This window comes from Podarcis vaucheri (genome assembly GCF_965113315.1).
Source record: "Podarcis vaucheri genome assembly, chromosome: 15".
Taxonomy (NCBI): domain Eukaryota; kingdom Metazoa; phylum Chordata; class Lepidosauria; order Squamata; family Lacertidae; genus Podarcis; species Podarcis vaucheri.
Genome location: NC_138753.1, coordinates 30034029 through 30055611, shown reverse-complemented (window position 1 = coordinate 30055611; position 21583 = coordinate 30034029). Strand labels below are relative to the sequence as shown.

The 21583-nt window shown below is 44.9% G+C and overlaps 1 protein-coding gene across 1 annotated transcript; it reads right to left on the bottom strand.

Moving 5' to 3' along the window:
- Positions 1-630: 630 nt before the first annotated feature.
- DDX6 (DEAD-box helicase 6) lies at positions 631-20717 on the bottom strand. The gene is made up of 14 exons (XM_082200188.1): positions 20503-20717; positions 17149-17602; positions 13483-13546; positions 12333-12437; positions 11331-11460; positions 10275-10421; positions 10056-10150; positions 9501-9623; positions 9243-9371; positions 8523-8639; positions 7957-8020; positions 7269-7370; positions 5611-5793; positions 631-4306 (listed from the first exon to the last, which is right to left on the bottom strand). Exons 2-13 carry the CDS (start codon positions 17346-17348, stop codon positions 5618-5620), a joined length of 1452 nt encoding a protein of 483 aa, XP_082056314.1. The 5' UTR covers positions 17349-17602; positions 20503-20717; the 3' UTR covers positions 631-4306; positions 5611-5617.
- Between the last annotated feature and the right edge of the window lie 866 nt (positions 20718-21583).

The following is a 21583-nucleotide window of genomic DNA, read 5'->3' as shown; positions in this document are numbered from 1 at the left end:
GTGTGGCTTGTGTACCACAGGCCAATAGCATTTGGCTATGGAAGTTGGGTGGAGCCTGCTGCAGACTGGCACCTGTGGAAGGGACTGGAGCACAGTACTCTGAACTAGGAGTCTAGTTTATGCTCCCATGGCACTCCATGTAAAGAGTAGCAGAATCTGGCGCTGACTGATCTATAAAAAGGAAGTCCTCTCTCTCCCCCCCACCCCGCTCATGAATGCAGATGAAGTGCTTGCAAAGAAGGATCACTTTTACTTCTGCCTGGCTACTTCTCTTGACCTCCCCCACACAATTGGTGTTGCTCATTCCTTTACAAGGGGCACAAACACCAGGGAAGGCAGCATCCAAACACAGCTGCTCCACTTTGGCACTTGGGTGAAAGCCCTAATTCTACCAGCCGGGCTTGCTGAGAAGTGTTCAGCTAGACCAGAAGCAGGTGCCAGTTCCTCTGGGCCTGGCTTAGACAGTATTGGCACAAGGCAAATTGGTGGCGGCAGTTGAGGGGGGTAGTTTGCTGCCAAGGTCCTGTAGAGAAGCCTATGCATCACATCTTCCCTGGACTTAAATGATCTCACCACCCCACAAAAGTAAACCACCCCCACCGGACGAAGAAAGAAACTGAAACGGCAAGCTTGAATCCCAGTGAGCTTTTATTGAGCTAATTCTCTCTTGAAAAGTAAGTCAGGCTTTTATCATCCATCACTTCTGCCCTCTGACACAGATATGGTCAGCCTTCTATTACATACTTGTGTGCACAGACACATATCAAACCAAAAACATGAGCTCTACTGGACATTTGCCAGTTACCAGTTCAAAAAAATGTTTTATCTTCCCTCCCGCCCCACCCCATCCCGTTTCCAAATTCTAGTCCCCAATGTTCACAGTGAACATGGCCTGGACCGAGGACTAATGAAATACAATGTTGCTTGAACTGAAAACAAAACATCCCTCCCCCTGACGTTTTCCAGTTTTGTTTCAATAAGGGGAATAGAGACTAATTTTTCTTCCAGATACCCCCTCCCCACAATTCCTGGTTAAGACACAGCAGAGCCGTTATCTTTGTATATTTCTGCATCCCACCCCACCCCCCACCCCCTGCACAGAACTCTGGAATGCTGCCAAAAGGGAGGTCCTGGCATAGCAGAGGCGCATCACAAATGTCACAGCAGATCTAGCGTGCTCCCACTTGGGATGACCCTTTCCATATTCTGCCAGGGAAGAAATGGTAGCTGTGCCCCCCAAACCCACGGCATGCTTGGCACCAGCAGCATAGGTCAGCCTACTGCTGGCAACAATGGCACACTGTGGCAAAGACACTGCCATGCACCAGAAGCCGCACAAGGCCTCCCTTCACTGGCAGCAGTCCACGAGTCCTGTGTAGGTAAACCCAACCCCAAAATAAAATAAAAATAAAAAATAAGAATGAGATGCCCGATGTTAGCACGTCTGCCTTTGTGTCCTGTTTACATGATCTCATCCAGCTCCACAACAGACACAAAAGCAGGTGAAGGAAAGATGCTCCCATCTCATTCTAGATATATCTTTTTTTTCAAAAAAAAAAAAAAGGGCAAATAAGACCTACCCACCCCCACCCACCCTCATGGGCAATCTCTGGCGAGTGCCAGGCATTCTGGAAAGAACACACTGAAGTATCCCAAGCCTGGCTTTGCCCCAGTCCAGCTCTGGGGGGATTTATCATGTAGATTGGTTACTCCTTGCACAATCCAGGGGGATAAGCCAGCCACAAGGTACATCAGTGTTTTATTCTCTTTGGACCCAGCCGGAACAACATAAAATAGATTGCTCGAGGCTGCCACAATGAATATTAATGGAGCTACATTGCCAATTTAGGAACACAAGCCCATAATCTTCAGGGTTTCTGTTCAGATTAAGAGGGGGAAATGGGAGGGAGACCAGGGTCTACCTAGTCAATATCTGGAGCATCTTTCCATTTACATGTCCCTCTATGCCCTAGAGAGGGCTTCCAACCAGCACCAAGTGGCTTTCTGACCCAACAAAAGCCACCCAAGATTGGCGCTCAAGAATCTAGGCAAATGCTGCTCCCCTGCTAGGAGGCCACATTTAAAGTAATACTTTCCATTTAAAAATGCTGTGCTTCAAGAGTGACCGGCTGAGCATGGCACAGGGCATGGGGGCCACCTCAACTCATGGCACCATGTCAGGTGTGCATGCTCCTACGAGGTTCTAGATTCCTGCACACTTGTCACCTTTGCACTAAAATGACCCCCTTCCCTCCTCTGCTAGGAAGACAGAAGACTGGCTGCAGCAGAAGAGCAAGATTTTGCTTTTGGTCAGAATTTCCCACCCACAAAGCATCCCTCCCCCCCTCCCACCCCACACAGAGTACTTGCCAGTCTGATGCAGCTGCAGTAAAGTCCCCAGCAGTGGAGCTATACTTTAGTGCAGCTTCTGCTACGTTACTGTGGAGTTACTAGACAAAACATTTTCACTTTGAAAGGTGTTGCCAGGAAGCACCTGGTTCTAAGCACAGACCTCTAAGCAGTAGGCTGGGTAAGGTTGTCATTTTCCATCGTGGGAGAAATCAGGGTAACTTAGCTCCTTGGGGCAAGAAAGCAGGATGGTGTGGCAAGTGCAGCTTCTGGCTATGTCTGAGCAAAGAGGGTCTCTGCTTGCCCTGGTGCCTCCTGGCAGCCTGTTGCTGGTCAGGCTGGAAGGGAATTCTTAAGAAGTTTACAGGTCGAGTTTACTCACTCCTTTTGCCTGCAGATCAGGCCAAACATCAAGCATATTGGGAGGGGCACAATTTAAAGCAACACTACTTGGACCTAAAGCTTTTGCCTGTCGTAATCAAGGCATGCGGGCCACCTGCAGCAGAGAGGGGAGAGGAGAGCAAAGGCTTGGGCAGGGGCAAGGAGGGGCTTGCCCTGGCCTGCTCCAGTCTCTAGGCAGACAGGCTTGAGACAAAGTCAAAAAGAAGTCGAAAGAGGCAACGCAATCCAAGAGAACTCTGGAATTGGCCAACAGTTTTTGCTCTTTTTAGTCCCAAATCCACACTTTGCATGTCCTTTTCTATCTTGCAAGAAGGCAAAGGAGGACTGTGCCCCCTCCAGCACAGATGCCACCTTCCTGGAGTTTCTTGTAGGCAGGAATCCAGGTGTGCCTCCAAAAGGGCTCCCCAGACACACTTCTACCCCACCCCCTGATCTCTTCCAGGTCTGAAGTCGTAGTGCTTGGCATGGAGTAGTGTTGCAGAAAACTGAGCCCCTCTCACCTTTAGCTGCTGTCAAGATCTATCTATAATCCCTTTAACCCCAGCAAACTTCATCAAAACAGGAAAAAAGAAAAAAGAAAGTTATATATGAACCCATAACAGAAAAAAACACATATTTACAGAGTTTATACAAGTATACACATCCAATTTTCTGTGGAACACACTTCAGAAAGGAAAGAACACCACGGCTCTGAGACAAGTCTACCTAGCAAGTGCTGTGACCACCAACGGAGACTCACGGAAACCAGTCTGTAGTGTTCTACAAGAGCACAAGGAGGGCTTTTCGGATGGCTCCATATTGCAGGTGGGTGGCAAGTGGCTCTTTCCTCCTGGGGTGTCGATGTTGCACTCAAATCAACCCAGGTGGTCCGGGTTCTTTTGTTTAAATACACGTATTTACAGAGTGGGTGAACTGCATCTGCATCTCAACTCCTCCATTTAAAAAAAAAAAGTTGAACAAAAAAAAAAAGTATTACTGACAAGTGTCACCTCCCGGCCCAGCATGTGTGCGAGAGGGGAAGGGAGTGGAGGTGGGGAGAGAGACTTTGACCTGAACCAAAATGACTCCTTGGGCTGTATCTGAAAGGTGATATTCTGAATGGTCTCATAGCATAAGGCACTTTGCACAAATAAGTAACAAGCTCTTTAGCTTAAAAGACAGATGAGGAGCCAGGGAGAAGTTGAAATGCACTCAATCAGGCGGCTGTGGGTGAATCTGAAATTGCAGAGTCAAGCTTGAATTTGGGAGTCTTCTCTTTTCAGAGTTCTTCTTCTCCACCACAAAGAAAGAAATTAAAACCAGCAGTTAGTGCAACTAATGTTCAGTCAGCACACAGTGCAAACATGTGGGAAAAACAAAGGTATTTCCTTCCTATTTTCTGCTTCCATCCTCACAGCCAGATTTAAAAAAAAAAACGGAAAAAAACTCAGCTCTTTAATCTTCATAGTTCCAAAAACAATAGATGAAAAACCCACAAAGAGAAGGGCATCCCGAAAGAAACAATGTATCACATATCCGGATCAAAGGGCTTTAAGCTTTTGTGTTTAAGCAAAGCCTAGAAAGGAAGAAGAAACACCCACATTAGTATCACACAAAATGCATTGAAAGCTGACACTTTTGCTATAGGGTGTGTAGGCAAAAGCTGCGATTACAGCTCAAAGCCAGGCAGCATAAATAGAAGGAAAGATGCTTCTTGGTTAGCTCCCCATGCATAATCTTTTTGCCTCCTGCATAATATTTTTCTGTGTATACTTTTAAGAAGAATTATTTGTATTTTGAAAAATGATTTACAAAAAAAATCCCTGCTACTTCTTAATCAAGAAGCTTGAATATTTTAGTCCCTTCCATCTCTACAATTCTATTATTCTTTTGTACATTCTTCGAGCTATAGGAATGCCCTTTGATAGGAAGACATCCTTAAACTCCTGCAAGAGCACATGTACACTCCATTACAGGTGAGAAATTGTTTACACACACACATCAACAACTTAGGCACCCAACAACTGTACACGTCTCTGCAGCCACAGCAGGTGCTGTGATTCTCCAGCGGTTTGACTTCACCCAGGAAGGTGCACTCCATTGTCTCTCAAGACAGAAGGATGTCAACAATATAGGAAGTTGCCTTATACTAAGGCAGACCAGTGGTCTTATGTAACTCAGTACTGACTGGCAGCACTTCTTCAAAGTTTCAGTTCAGGCGTCTTTACCTACTCCTTCCCTGGGGACTGAACCTGGGACCTTCTGCATGCAAAGCAGATCCTCTACCACTGAACTACCGTATTTTTTGCACCATAACACTCACTTTTTTCCTCCTAGAAAGTAAGGGGAAATGTCTGTGCGTGTTATGGAGGGAATGCCTACGGGTGGCATGCCTACGGATTTTCCTCCTCTAAAAACTACGTGCGTGTTATGGTCGGGTGCGTGTTATAGAGCGAAAAATACGGTACATCCCCTTATTTCTATCAGCTGCCCCTCAATTTGTTCTCACAGCCACTAATGGAGCCTGAGAAAGAAAATTATCTCTAGCCACTGTTTGGGGGGGAAATAGTAAACTTGCCCCCAAGCTCTTTGAAAGGTGTACATCCAAGAGTCAAGTAGAAAATTTGCTCACTCTGACACTCCACAAGTCCAAAAGCCACAAGAAAGCAGTGATCCTTATGACCAAGCTATAAATTCTTATCAGACCTCATAAATATAGGGAATTAACAACTAATAAGTGCAAAGTGCGGAGACAAGTAGCATTGCTTTGCACAGGCATGCATAGGACAGGTAAGTGACCTATTCAGCCACCTCTCCAGAAGTGACTGGACAGTCTAATTCAGCCTGCATCTCCCTTCAGCCCCCAAATCAAATACGTACGCAGCAGTTAAGGTTTTTCATCTTCTACAGGCTCACTGTGGTATTCTGCCACATACAGGCTCTTGTCAATGTTACTGGGGATGGGCTTGATTTCTGTACCCAGCTGTTCCTCAATACTCTTCAGGTTGAACCGATCATCATAGGTGATCAAGTTGATGGCTAGCCCAAGGTGGCCAAATCGACCTTTAAGGAGAGAAATCGGCTGACATAAGTTGAGAAAATCCTCAGGCTTGCAGCAGCTTTTGTCCCTTGTCAGTTAATGCATGGCTGGTTCAGCAGCAGTGCTGAAGACTGTTCAACCCCAGCGCAAGACTCAAAGGCCACCCAGTTCTCCTCCCCACACCCTGTATAGCTGAACTTTCAAGTTTCACATCCCCATTTATTCTAGTATTTTCAACTTTCAACAAAAATAATAAAAGGGCATTTTACTATTCCCCTGTGAGGAGGGGTGAAGTACAAAGTTAAGAATCAAGCAAGGCTAGCCCACTCACATTTTGATCTCTGTAATAAAGCTATTTGCATGTTGTTTTTCTTGTTCAATCCAAACAGATTACGTATATATATATCATATGAAATATGTTGCTATCTACAATAGATAGATAATAACTTTCTATTTGTGGAACTAATTGCTGCATAGCAATTGAAACAAGAAGAAAGATTAGGTTATTCCCGTGCAAAGCTTCCTCAAACCTTCAGTGAGCAACCAACATTCCCGATGGGGGAGGGGGAAGCCTGCTTCAGAATATTCCCCCCAGCTCTTCTTGAAAAGGTGCCCATTCTCAGAGTGTAATGGGTTGGGGTAGGATCACAGGGAGTATGGTTCACAGAATCATGCAGAACCTGGCCTGAGTAGGACTACACTGTGCACTGCATTGTGCTCCTAATCAAACTGGCAGTCAACAAAGCTGCTGCAGAGAATGCATCTGTGTCAACCCACTACCACACCAGGTGAACTGCAACTACGCCAGCTGAGTTTTCAAGGGCGGCCCTCTGTAAAGTGCACCAGGAGGTTAGGAGACTGCATAGATGATGGGAACTCAATAGGGCTTCTCTGTTTAAACTCTGGGATAGAAAGCATGAGGCCTGCTGGATTTTGTGGGACTCCCAACTTCCACCAGCTCCACCCAGCATGTCCAATGGTCAAGGATGATGGAGGCTGCAGTCCAACATCATCTGGAGGTATCATGACAGCTACCCCTGGTTTAACTTCCTCTGAATCAAGATCGCTGGATAAGCGATAGTGATGCCCCACACATTAGCTTCACCCCTGCCATTATGTTTCACCCCATGCTGTCCACATATTGTAGAAAGGTTTGAAGGAAGAGAAGCCTACATGTTCCCCAACACATGGGTAGTATCAGTGGAGGGATGACCCACATGGTCCCATCTCCCCTCTCTCTATGCAATCTGAGCTGTGCAGAAATAAATGATTGAATAAGGGCAATATTGCTCACGGATTGTTTTTTTCAAAGGAAAAGAGCTTGATGACATCAGCTCTGATTAACAGAGGGGTGGCTGGTGCACCAACAGAACCCTAATCTGACCATGGTCTCCAACATGAAGGGCAAAGTCAAAGTTGGCTGCTGCTTGCTCACTGAGCAGTATTTGGCGAGAAGCTACCAAATAAGCTGTCATTCTTCACTGCACAGCTTTCTCACCTGATCTGCCAATACGGTGGAGATACGTTTCTGCCAGCTTTGGAAAATCAAAGTTTATCACAACATTCACAGCTTGGATATCAATACCTCGGGTAAACAGATCTGAAAAATGAAGTTTTCAGTTTAGATAATTTGACTAAAGTGACAAGGACAGCCCTCCTCAACCAAGAAGTGGTAAGATGGTCTGCCAACAGGCATTAGCAGGACAGGAAACCAAGACACAACTAATTTTACACTAAGTTTTTCCTTTAGCCTCAAGAGCTGCAGGATTCTTTAAAGGACTAACCCTGAAGGACCCTTCACAGCCACACAGATATTTATGATGAACAATACACAGTTGTCCCATAGCTAACTTTTCCCAACCAAGAAAATTCAGAACCTGGACAAAGCGTTTCTTGGTTACTCAAACTGTTGCACCATTCAGTTGCGAATGCTCTTCAAGGATAACTACTAAACCAACAAGAAGCTGGGGGAGGTTATCCAAACTGCTTTCACCCTTATTCATTCTTACGTCCATTCATAATAATGCCCATACCCCTCTCTTGCATTCTCCTATTTGACTGAAGGTGCTTAATGAATTTCCAAAATGGAAGCACAGAGAAGATATTCTAAGTCTACTTTCAATTTGATATTGAATAGTCACTAGGCTTGAGACATGAGCCAGAGAGAAAACAAAAGGGGTACTCACCAGTGCAAACAAGATTGCGGCATAAGCCATTCCGGAAATCGTGGAACACACGATTGCGGTGCTCCTGGTAAGAAACAGGAAGAGATTATTCACCAAAACATCCCCTGATGTTGAGAGACCAAGCAGCTGGGAATCTCCAGAGAAACAGCAAGAAAACAACAGTTTGCACAATTCATGCCACAAAGCACAACTTACTGCAGGATAACTGCTGCACCAGATATTGCAAGTCTGAAGTGCTATATTTGGGGCCACAGTTCCTGTCTTCCACTTTCACACTAGGTTACCCCAATTCTATCTTAATTTAGCCATCTGTTTAGCCCTCCATTGTGCCAGTACCAATCTGACTCTCATTTAAGAACTGAACGAAATCTCTTCAAACACTGGCATACTTCGGTGCCATACGAGTAGTAGTAACATAACTAAAGGTGGTTCCAGAGAGTATTTGAATGTGTCATACAGCAAGAAGGAAACATCTCCTCATCTGCCCCCCCCCCAACCCTTAGTATCAGGAACCAAGTTGCATTAAAATCCTATAGATGCTTGTTAATTTTTAACTTCATACTGACCTGTCTCATCTTTGCATGGATATAGAAGCACGAATACCCCAGCTGGGAAATTTTCTTAGCTAGTAGTTCAACCCGTTGGGAAGAGTTGCAGAAGATGATTGATTGGTTGATTTGGAGCTAAATACAAATACAAAGTGTTCAATGTCTGAAAATTCCAAGGCAATTAATCTTTTTAAAAAGACAAAACTATCACAACAAAGCATCTCATTTATAAACTGCACAAACACTTCCCACACATAACCATGTATCATCCTCCCCTGGCTGAGGCTGATAGGAGTTGGATGTTCAAAACATCTGGATAGCATCAGGCTAGGAAAGGTGGTTCAAAGTAGTTCTAATGGTTCTGGTAAAAAGAGTTACCAGCTGCAAGATGAACAAGTGGTGCGGCTGGTTCAGTTCAGCATAGTTCCTGAGCCCCTCACAACTTAAGCCCCAACTCAGGAAAGAAATGTAGCTTCAGAACAATCCAGAACATGAAGCCTACAGCTATGTATAACCTCTTAAATGACAATTTCTCATTCAGAGTTCTATTCTACGGGAAAAATTATGGGGGATAGGGTGCAGATACGCAAACACAGCTTTTCATTTGGACTATATTAGAGGAGGCCACCATGTAAACCCTCATTTCCTCTCCAGGAGTCTTCAGACCTGTGCTTTCTAGATGAACGGCTTTTATTTAGTTTACTGTTTAGTTATATGACTTGGTCTATCACAGCTTACCCTGGAGAATAGTGTGTTGAGACAATGAACTTTTTGGCGCTCAGTTACGTAGGCATAGTACTGAGTAACTCCCTTCAGTGTCAGCTCTTCCATCAAGTTAATCTCATAAGGTTTCTGCAAGTGGGAATTCTGAAAGAGAAGCATTTTGACATTTGGGCATTTTGACATTTGACATTTCCTGTCACTCAGAAAAGAGGGATTTATCAAATGTTGTAGCAAGTGCCAACAGTCCAAGAAAATAATCAATGCTGCACTTACCATAAACTTCTGTACACTTAAAGGGAAAGTGGCTGAGTATAGCAAGATCTGTCTATTTTTAGGTAGCGTGAGAATAATGTCCTCCATTATTTGAACAAAATCTTGGGACAGCAGCTTGTCTGCCTGCAAATACAAGTGGACCAATTTAACACTGGAGTCTTCATGCAACATATAAAAGCTTGCTCAACGTTCAGAGATCTTTACTGGTCTGTCTTTACAACTACTGTAGTTCCAAATAAGAGTTCTAGCTTCACTTTAACATGCCTGCCTAAATAATAATTTAATAATAATAATTTATTATTTCTACCCCGCCCATCTGGCTGGGTTTCCCCAGCCACTAAAGACATTAATGTTTCCCAGCCCTTAACCAGAATCAACTTGACCTTATTTTTCCATGCAGCCCCTACCCCTTTTAAGCAGAAGAATCATCCATTGCAAGGGTACCAGGATATACAGGCCTGATTTCAAAATGCATTTCAAGGAAAAGGGTTTGCCACGTGCTGCTACTTTAACTTGCAAAGAACAGATTCCAGAGTCTGGCAACGCTAGTATTACCTCATCTAGAACAATCATCTGGACATGGTCCACCTTTGCTACTCCTTTCTTGATGAGATCCAGAATCCTCCCTGGCGTAGCTATCACCACATGCACTGCAAAAACACAGAAGCACACAGAGATGAGCTGCAACTTGAATTATGGAAGTCTGAAACTAAACAGTCAGGTGCCACGTAGGGCATCCAGGGCTCTACACTTCAGCATCACAAGATATCCTACCTGTATCATCAAGCCTCATTATGTCATCACGCAGGTTGGTTCCTCCTGTGGTTGCCATCACTTTGGCCCCTCCCATATGTTTGCTGACCTGGATGCAGATCTGACTGACCTGCAGGGCAAGTTCTCGTGTGGGAACAATCACCATTGCTGCAAGAAAGAAGAATATTCAGGGCAGACCAAGGATTTTTGCATTCATATATTGTACCCTTTAAGAGCTCAACACAAGACTTTCAAAAATCCCATTGTTCTTACCAGCTTATACAGAGATACAATAAAAGTGTTAATTGTAAACAGAGGCAATGGAAAGAGAATTTTTCTTCAAACATCTAAAAACCTAGACTACAAAGATCAATGAAACAAGTTGGCAGCAAGCTCAGGACATAAAAGTTATTAACAAAATGAACAATTAATTGATTGAATTCACTAACGTGGTGGTCTTAAGTCACTAGCTCAGAGAGCTTCAATAAAGGAAGTTTCACCTAGTCCAGAAGCAATTATTTCTAAGCAACAAATATTGGGGGCTGTCTATCACCCTCTTGCCTGGTATGCAAATGAGCTTCCCTGAGGCATCCAGTTGGACCAAGAATATTGGACTAAAGACAGACTGATTCAGAAAATAAGTTATGTTCTTAGCTGGCGGGAGCATACTGTAACAAGAAACACTTAATTGCATCCCACTGTAATTTTCATCAACTAAATCTACTCTCAAGCATTTTATCTCTACAATGCAGAGAAAATCTCAGCAACTGTTTCACGACTCTGGGGTGGGCAAGTTTGCAGTTCAACCCTTCAAATTTTACTTCCTGTAAAAGTGTGCTGTAAATCAAGGGAACAGCCTTCTTAACAGGTGCTGCTAAAGGTTAAAGTGGTGTTGTTGAACATGCAGGGATAAAGCAGCATTATCAACCTTGAGAAAGTCTGTCTAATGCTTTGTTTTCCTGACATCTGTGAAGTGGGAAGTTAAAGATAGTAAGGGATTCAACACAGCCATGGGTGAAATTTAAAGATCTGGACAAAGTTCTCATGGGGCTTACTTATTTCCTATCTTCAACTCACCTTGTATGTTATCCTTCTTTAAGTCAAGCCGTTCAAGTAAGGGAATGAGGTAGGCGCCGCTCTTTCCGGTTCCATTCTTAGCTCTAGCCAAGATATCCCTCCCAGACAAAGCAATGGGAATGCTCTCCTCCTTAAAAGAAATAACAAGGATCAGCATAAGAAAACACAATGCTTGCCTCTACTGGGAGCAAAGGGTGGGGGGGAAATGCACTGGAGCTAATGTAGCATTAGTTAAGACCCTAGGGCAAATAAGCACATATCTTCCATGCATGACCACGCCACCCAAGCAAGAAGTCTACCATCATGAACTGGACCTCTCACAAGCAGAGTGATAGAAGCTACAGAGGGGCTCTCACCCTGTCAGTATGGTGACTAACAGGTAACTAACTAGCTAGGGGTTTTTTTTCCTCTTCAAAAATGGGCAGAGATAGCTGCTTCCAGTTTCTTCAGATGATATACAGTTTTCAGGATGAACCAAAGTCAAAGCACAGGAGCCCCGTCCTCCAGTAAAACAGTCACAGAAAAAGCAACGAGTCAAGATTTCTCCCTGTTGCCCTCCATACAGCCAAGGACTGGATGCACAAACAATTTAATACAGAATCTACATAAATATTTTTCAGGCTATTGCGACACCAATGGCCTATTGAGAAAATAATGGCTTTCCTCCTAGTTGGTCAGCTATAAGAAGTTTATAACTGCTAAAAAAGAATGACTCAAGCAGGAAAAATTCCGCATTAACTGTATTGAACAATAATGTTCCTGAACTCTGGACATACATGGGTGAGGGAGGAGCCTCTGTTATCCACACAGCAGCTAGATAAAGTTTGATCTATTAGATATTGCCAGAGTGCCAGTGAAAGCAACATGGCAAAATAAAGCATCTTGCGCAACAGGAATCTAAAGTACCATATCATGCACCATCCAGCTCAAAAAGTCCTCTACCAGCTGAATTTTCATTCACCAGGTAAGCACCTTACATCTGCTCCTGTCACACAAACCAACCTGAATCGGAGATGGTTTTTCCCAGCCCATTTCAAAAATTCCCATCAGCAACTCCCGTTTCAGGCAGTAATCTTCAAATTCATTTCCTTTTGTGGATGTCACATCCTGAACAAGCAAAATAGAACAGTCAGCTCATGCCCTCTCACACATTTAATTTCAGTACCAGATAAAAGCAGGTAGCAGAGTGATACTTCAGTGGGACACCACCTCCTTTGCATGTACAAGCTCCCAAGTTCAATCCCTGGCATTCTATAGATAGGGCCGAGGAGACCCCTTCCTGGAAGCTTGGACAGCTGCTTCCAGCCAGTGTAGAAACTACTCAGAAAGACAGATCAACAGTGTAAGGCAGCTTCCTTGGCTTCTTGTTCATTTGCTCATCATGGAGAATATGTACTAAAAGATGTTCTTGCTTGCATGCACAAGCCCTTCGGTCCATTCTACCCAGCCAATGTGATTAGTAAAAGGTAAAGGTAAAGGTACCCCTGCCTGCACGGGCCAGTCTTGTCAGACTCTAGGGTTGTGCGCTCATCTCATTCTATAGGCCGGAAGCCAGAGCTGTCCGCAAACACTTCTGGGTCACGTGGCCAGCGTGACAAGCTGCATCTGGCGAGCCAGCGCAGCACACGGAACGCCGTTTACCTTCCCGCTGGTAAGCGGTCGCTATTTATCTACTTGCACCCGGGGGTGCTTTCGAACTGCTAGGTTGGCAGGCGCTGGGACCGAATGGCGGGAGCGCACCCCGCCGCGGGGATCCGAACCGTCGACCATGCGATCGGCAAGTCCTAGGCGCTGAGGTTTTACCCACAGCGCCACCCGCGTCCCCTAATGTGATTAGTACAGCACGTCAAAGTGCAAGTAGATAAATATGTACTGCTCTGGTGGGAAGGTAAACAGTGTTTTCATGCACTGCTCTGGTTCGCCAGAAGCAGCTTTGTCATGCTGGCCACATGACCCAGAAGCTGTCTGCGGACAAAACGCTGGCTCCCTCGGTCAGTAAAGCGAGACGAGCGCCGCAACCCCAGAGTTGTCTGTGACTGGACTTAACGGTCAGGGGTCCCTTTACCTTTTTTAGTCCAAACACCTACACACCTCCCTCAATTATATTTAAAGCCCAATATTTGCATGCTTTCTAGGTTTAGGAACTCCTTACCGAAGTTTTAATTCTCAGATCTTTTGGAGGGAGTTTTAAAGTCTTCTTCCAGTCATCGCCAGGTCTGAAGTGAGAAAATAAGACTTAGTCAGCCGCTGATAGGATGCACCATTCCACTCTAGACTGAGAGTACCACAGAGCCAGAAATGCAAACCAGAGAACATGACAAAAGAAAAACTAATGCTTCCTCAAATGTACCCCAAGGCTTAAATTCATATAATAGCCATCTTCTCTCATAGGACTGTGAAGGGAACAAGAGCTCTGCAATGGAAAATATTCAGCACACGCCAAACTACAATTTCCAGGACACTTTGGGAAGGCATGACAATTAAAATGGTGTGAAATCTATACTGTGCAGCTATGTCAGATGAGGTCCATATACTGTACTTACATTATGCATGTGGCAGATGCAAAATAGAAAACTTGTCAGAATTAGTTAATTGAAATAGTGGCAAATTTAATCTAGCTACTAACTAAGCAAGACAAGATTCCCTAGACCGACAGTGCACCACCTTAGTCTGTGTTTCAAGACGCAAAGTTCTTCTGACATATGATCCAAAGCCTTCATTATGCAGTCAAGTACCCAATAAATGTTAAGCAAGCACCTGAAATTGTATTAAAAACCAAGAAGTTGTTTGATTTTTGCTGAACATAGGTGCAGAAATGGCAATTAATAAAGAATGCAGCAGCCAGATGATCAGGCTACAAGTCTAACCCAACCACATTAGCTGCCTATGTTTGTAGAAGGTGCCTATTGACGTGAATCTATTTGGTCAGCTCCAATAAATGTTCATGGAAGGCTTCTTCAGTGATGGTTCTGCACCTCGGTAATATTCTCCCAAAGCTCACCTGGCACAGAAATTGCTGTATTTATATGGTGCCAGGTAAAAACCTTCTACACCGTGTGCATTTGACAGCACATTAATAAATATCTCTTCTTTAAGCGTTTTCTGCCACTGTTGATTTTGTTATTTTTATGGACAACTGTTTTAATTATGGTTTTAAATTTTGAAAGCCATGTATTTTGTCTTGGGTCTTTCCATAAAAGTTGTCTAAAGAGATTTAATAAACACTATAATCAATTCATAATATAGTCAATTCTTCATTAGGGGAAAGATGCCTTTCATCTAAACCAAAAAATTCTATAGTGAGACCACTTTAAAAAAAATTCCCCGATTACCATAAACTAAGAAATTTTAGGCCAATATTCCTAATAGCCAAAGTGGTTGAGTGAACTATAGATAAGGAGCTGTCTATCTAGGTCCATATCAAACTGGCTTCTGGCTGTGGTTTCAGGCAGACTGCCTTAATCACCATAGCTGATGACTTCCAGTAAGAGACATGGGGAGCATAACTCCAATAATGCTCTTGAACTTCTCGGCAGTTTTTGTAACTAATGATTATGGCATCTTTCTGGAAGTGCTACACGTTTTGTGAATAAGGAGACCCAGTGCTTTTTTTTTAAAACAAAAATGTTATGGAGTACTCTCATTTTGACTCAAGAAAACCACCATTTTATAGTTCAAATTAGGAAAAATACATTAAATGGACAAAAGTACAAAGATTCACAAAATGTTTAGGGGTATGCGTAGCCCTGCATCTCCCCCAGAAAAAAGTACTGGGGAGACCACTTTGCGGTCTTCCATTACTGCCCTATCTGGCAATTACAGGTGATTATAATGAAGGGCTTTTCTTTCCTGCAGAAGCTCTCTTATGGGGTCTTGCATGTATCTCTTTTGTCCCACCATATTAATACAAAACAGGAAACCACTGGGAGAGATTACCCAGTTTCTATTCCTTTCCTATCTTAACCAGATAAGATAATTCTTAAATGACTGCCTGAAGTCAGTAATGATCAAGATGAGGGTCAATATCAAACTTTGTCCAGACAAGACAGATGCTCATAGTAGGTAATCTCATAACTGGAGAAGAGATGGAACTGTTTGCTCTGAGTGGGGTCACACTCCTGAAATAAGTTAATTGCTGGAGTTTCCTCCTGGACTCTTAGGTGGAAGTTACGGACAGCAGTACATTTCAACAGTTTCAACCAATAAGGCAGGGGGCAAGTAGCCTTGCCACTGTTATGCAAGTCTGGAAGCCTCACTCTTCCAATAAGCAGCTATGTGTAGCCGACCTTGAAGATGATGCAGAAACTTCAGTCCATCACAAATGCAGCCACCAGTATAATCACCAATGTCAGCTACTGGGAATACACAACACCAATTCTGAGTAAGTCCTCTGGTAGCCAATGAGCTTGTTTCCAGGTGAATATCAGTATGATGGTTCTTACCTCTAAGGCACAAGTCCAATATTCCTGAGATTGTGGGTTTCACTGTTCTCTGGGGTAAAGGTAAAGGTACCCCTGCCCGAACGGGCCAGTCTTGACAGACTCTGGGGTTTGTGCGCCCATCTCACATCTATTGGCCGGGGGCCAGCGCTGTCCGCAGACACTTCCGGGTCACGTGGCCAGCGTGACAACGCTGCTCTGGCGAGCCAGAGCCGCACACGGAACGCCGTTTACCTTCCCGCTGGTAAGCGGTACCTATTTATCTACTTGCCCCCGGGGGTGCTTTCGAACTGCTAGTGGGCAGGCGCTGGGACCGAGCAGCGGGAGCGCACCCCGCCGCGGGGATTCGAACCGCCGACCTTACGATCGGCAAGCCCTAGGCGCTGAGGCTTTAGCCCACAGCGCCACCCGCGTCCCTGCGTTCTCTGGGGTAGCTGGCCTCAATTATTAATACAGCTCTCTCAATAGTGTTTCTGTGCTTGCAGCAATTTGCTATTGGATCAAGGAGCCTAGGCTACTCAGAGAAGTAGTCAAAGGCTTCTCTGATTAGGAAAGCTTTTCTGCAGTTACATATACTGAATTATTGTGTAAACCATATGTTATTAATATGTTTAACATGCTTAATTATTATTATAAGCTTCTCAGGGTTCTCTAAAGCACCATGTGCATTGATGGATACAAATACACATTAAGCAATGAAGTACAAGAATCCCAATTAACTATTTGCTGAAATCGTTGAAGCTCCACAGAATCAGAGAGGTGAAGGGTGATTTGTAGGAATTATAGCCCACCTCCCTGTTTGATGCTAGAACCATCAAGAGGGCTCTCCTCATTTTCAACCAAAATCTATCCACCTGTAACTTAAGCTCCTTAGACCTAATCCTGTCCTCTGGGGCAGGTATGTGAAGAGTGCTGTCATGTTAGCACTTAGGCTTTCCTCCAGGGCATTCACACTCAGTTTTTCAGCCATCCTTCATATGACTCCCTTTACATAAGGCTGATCAGCTTTGTTGCTCTCCTCTAAATCATTTTCATTTGCCTGCATCCTCCTTAAAGTATAGCACCCAGAACCTGACACAGTACACTAGTTAAGGTCTGATTAATGCAGCTATGGAGTCCAAAGTGCTCAGAGCCTAGCACAACCAAAGTGGATTTTGTCAATCTCATTAACAATGGAAACACTGGGTTTTCTGTACAAACACATGAGGGCATTTCATGATCAACAATTAGAATGCATGAAACTAACAGAACAGAAAGGATGGCAGTTAAGGCTTGGCATCAAGTACTGCTCCAGTTGGCAAAACAGGCCCACACGAAGAACTCTGGAGGTCATCCTTTAAGCACCAACATGGCTGCTGAGTAGTTTGGCAAGTACTCACTTGATAGTGGAGGCCATGCTCTGTGCTTGCTGCTGAGTGCCGTTATTGATTGTGTTGGGATGTTTCAGCTGGTTCATCTGTTGCTGAGCCTGTGTTCCCCCGCCTCCTGGGCCACCAGTGGGTTTTACGGGGCCCCTCAGCTGTCCATTTTGACTGGAGAGACCCATTATAACAGGGTTCTCTGTTCTGGCTGTACTCATGTTTTGCTTTATAAAGATGTCTTTTTCAACTTCAAAACTTTGTGAGTACAGAAACTGTAATAGTTTATTAGACTCTCCAAGATGAAGAGATAAATAAGGTCCTGCTCAATATATGAGTCTTTTATTGCAACGCAGGCAAGCACCTGTAAAGTCACTCAAGAGTAAAGCAGAAACTTGCACTGTGGAACAACTCTCTTAAAAAAAAAAAGTCTTCTGACAAACTTGAGTTCTATCCAAAAACCACTCACTTCAATCTGAAAAAGATAAGATAATAGTGTTAGTATTTCTAATTATTTGCTGCAAGCTATACCAGTTGGAAGGATGTCCTCAATGATGCAGACAGATTAGGAGAACTATTTTACTAATAGACTACTGATAAGGAAAAACCCCCAATGTGAACAGTCTTGTGGTGCCTTAAAGACTTAACAAATTTCTTATGACACAAGCCTTGATGGACTAGGGCCCCCTTCAAACGCACTGAGTGTGCTCCCGGGTTGGTGGATATATATACACATGAGGGAAAAAAGAGAAATATAAATATTGAGATGAGATAGAAATAAAACAAAAAATAAAGCCAGAAAATTACATTAAAGTAAAATAACAAGTTATCATCATGATCACCCTGCTTATTTTATGTAATTTTATGACGTTTTAAACTTTAATGCAATTTTCACTTACTAGGCTTTCTGCATTCCTTTCTATCTGACCTCATTGTTTACATTTCTCTCTCATTTCTCTCTCTACACCCAGATGTATATAAATTTGCCCACTGAGAACAAACTTACTTTATCTGATGAAGTGGACTCTAATCCACCAAGTAATAATTTTTTTTTACAGTGATATCCCAACTGTGGCAACGGGACTTTCACTTGGGCAACTGCAAACATTGAAGGACCCTCTGGGGCCGGTGGGGGCTGTAGGGGGTGGAGAGAAAAGAGAATCCTTTGTCTCCTGATGGATCTGACCTAGTGTCATGAGGGTTCTGTAAAACTCATTTTTGCTGCAACAGACTAACATAGGAACACCTCTGGAAATGAGAAAATTTGATACACATCCAAAAAGACTCCCACTAGTTCCCCAGCAACTCTGCATTGCAAAAGGATGCCAGTACAGATGGTGTATTGTCTTTGTTAATAAACTAGCCATAAGCTCTCTAAACTTTGTTTCCAAAACTCTTACTAAAACTACAAAAAAATTTCTTAATATCCTGAATGTACTGTCTTCTTCTTTTCAGTATTGTTTTTATTACACTACCTCCTATCTGCTGAAAATATTGCTGCAAATGAAGTCTGCACACTGGTGTGCTGCCTTTTAAAAAAACTTCTAAAGGGGAACTTGTTTTGGAAATGAAATAGAGGCACACAGTATGGGGACAGTGACAAGTCCCCCCTCCAATTTTTATGAAAGGGTGACTTTGAAAAGCCCTTTCCTGTGCACATATAGAATTAGTGGCCCCAAAACATGCTTGCAAATCATGTTAAGGGAAAGGAGCTCTAACTATGGCACTTCACAGACACAAGCAAGCGCTCCAAGCAGGAAGTTTGGCTTCTGAATTGCAGAGCACCTCTTCAGCTAAAGCCACCTGACTGGAAATAAGGTGAAGTTTGCCAGATGCATCTTACAGGCTTACAAAGATTCCAGAGCAAAGCCTCTTTAAGGATGGCACATGCTGAAGTCTTGGTATTGAAGTTACATGTAAAGAGAAGGGTATGTACCCTCAAAACTCAACTGTTCCTCTGAGAATATGTTACAAAAGTATAGTCACTCAGGAGAGGCTGCAGACCACCAGAAAACTAAACAGAAGCTGCTGGGAGGCCTCTGAAATGTTTGTGTTACTGATATTGCAGTGTAGCTAGCTTTCTTACTACTCTGCTGAAAAGTGACTAAGATAAAACCACTCTAGGCCTCCCTGAGCAATCCCCAAAGTGCTTGCAAGCGCTCAAGAGTGTAGCTGATATAAGCTTGATTATACAAAAGTGTACTCAATAAAGTCTGCATTCCTCCTTTTGCAAGTGTTGTGATTTGAGGAACTAATTTACTATTTCTTCCAAAATGGCAAGTCCAGAAATTCCCAGGCCAAAATGTCACTATGTGCGTGAGCGTAATACATTCCCCCAACCGCATCTCAATACGCCCAAGGCAGAGAATCACAAAAGACCCACAAAGCAACCCCCTAACCCCTGCTGGAACTACAGCACTGGTCAGAAGACACCCCCCCACCCCCGTTTCTTAAGACTGACCAGCTGCCACAAATGAAAATAAAGGGCCTGCTACCCTGAAAAAAACAACCGAAAATTTTGGTGTTAGAAATAGCAGCTTTAAAAACATTTTTCTCCACAGCCAGGCTACGGAGCGAAGCTGCATATTATGGCTTGCATCCATTACTATTCATACTCAGAAGGGGCCCAGTGAAATGAATAGGCATGGCTAAATTATATCCATCAACTTCAGTGAGTCTACTCCGTGTAGAAGCCAGTTGGCTATAACACTAAGATCATTTCCCCCTTTTGGATTTTTTTTGGGGGGCGGGGCTGCAACGTTTTCATTACGAAGGAGGTTTCCAGGCCCTTCAGCTTCCCTCCGAGGAAGGAACAAGAGTTCCAGGGCGTCTCTTTCTCTCCCCTCACCCTTTCCCCATTTCGATTATGTGTCGGCAAAGCGGAGGGGGGTTTTGAGAAAGGGAAGGGGGTGGGGAACCAGCTCCACACCCTCCGTTCCTGGCTGGACAAGTGAGCAGCCACCAAGACCTAGGCCAGAATCCCGCGGGGCCACAGCCTCCACCCGGCGCACTCCAAGAACCCTTTACCCGCAGAGCGCCGCTTTTAAGGGAAACTGCTGCGACTGCCGGGGCCTCCGCGCGCTTTCCTGGACCGAGAAGCAGAGGGAAGAAAGGAAGGGGAGGGGGCGCGGCCTGAAGGCCGACAAAGCCGCCGCCGCCCGTCCCTCAGCAGGGGTAGCTTCGTCGGGCCTCACCGGGCACCCGCCGACCCCATAAGCCGAGGCCCGTCGGCCGGCTGCCCCGCTTTCTCCCCGCTCCCTGGTCGCTGAGGGGCGTGTGAGGAGGAAAAGGGAGGCCCCGATCCCAGGCCCAGCTACGCACGCGCGCGCCCCATCTTCTGCCGCCCCCGCGCCTCACAGAGGGGAAGCGCCTCACCGGCCCTGCTGCCTGCTCGCTCGCTCTCTCCTTCCTCCTTCCTTCCTTTCTTTATTTCTTCCCTTCTTTCGCGCCTGCCTTGCTGCGCTCGGTCTCCCGCTCCGGGTGTCGGCCTATCTCCTAGCCCGTCACTCGGTGGGTCTGCTCCGGACTATGGCGGCGGCGGCGGCGACGCGACAACAAGATGGCGGCTTCCTCCTTCCTTCCTCTCTCAGGGCAGGCCCCGCCCACGCCGGAAGCACCACCCCCTCGGCGTTCGAACGCTTGGGCGCGCATGCTCCGAGCGCCGCTCTGTTGTCTGCGGAGGGAAGAGGCTCCTGAGTTGTCTTCGGCCGCGCTCGAACGGCGACGCTCGCCCAGTCCTTCCCCCTCGGCCCGTGCTCAGGGGCAGACTCTGCTCCTGTACATGGAGGCTCTACTACGCCCTTATGGCAGATGGACGCTGCTTCCTCCTCCCCCTCCTCGTCAAATGTACCTACAGTACTGTAGTTTCAAAACCACTTAAGCACTGTTATAAGAAAATACCTGTAATTCCCTTGTGGAATATCTAGATTCTGTCTAGAGTCCCTCAGGAGATCTCTATCGGTCGGAGAGAAAGCAGAGGCCCACCAGAGTATATGAAAGCAAAGCCTGATCTTTATTAAAGGAAATAAACTTGCAACAAGGTCCACACTCACCGCATGCAGGAGGGAGGAGAACCCCGAACAATGCTGCGCAAGCCCCTACACTTGAAATTGCCCACCCTGTAGCCTAAGATACCCCCACAAAACATACACACAAAACAATTTGAAAGCGTTGCTTCTCTCCTGCCTACCAGGATACCTGATAATGCCTTCCTTGACTGCATTTTCCCGGCAGCCTGGCCATTCCTTTGAGATGATAAATACTTTTGTGCCTGAATCTCTTAAACATATTGATAGTTTGCTCAGATACAGTGGTACCTCGGGTTACATATGCTTCAGGTTAAGAACAGTTTCAGGTTAAGAACGGACCTCCAGAACGAATTAAGTTCTTAACCTGAGGTACCACTGTACTTGCCAGACTGTATTTGCAGGGAGGTGTAAGTCCCTACAGTCCAAAA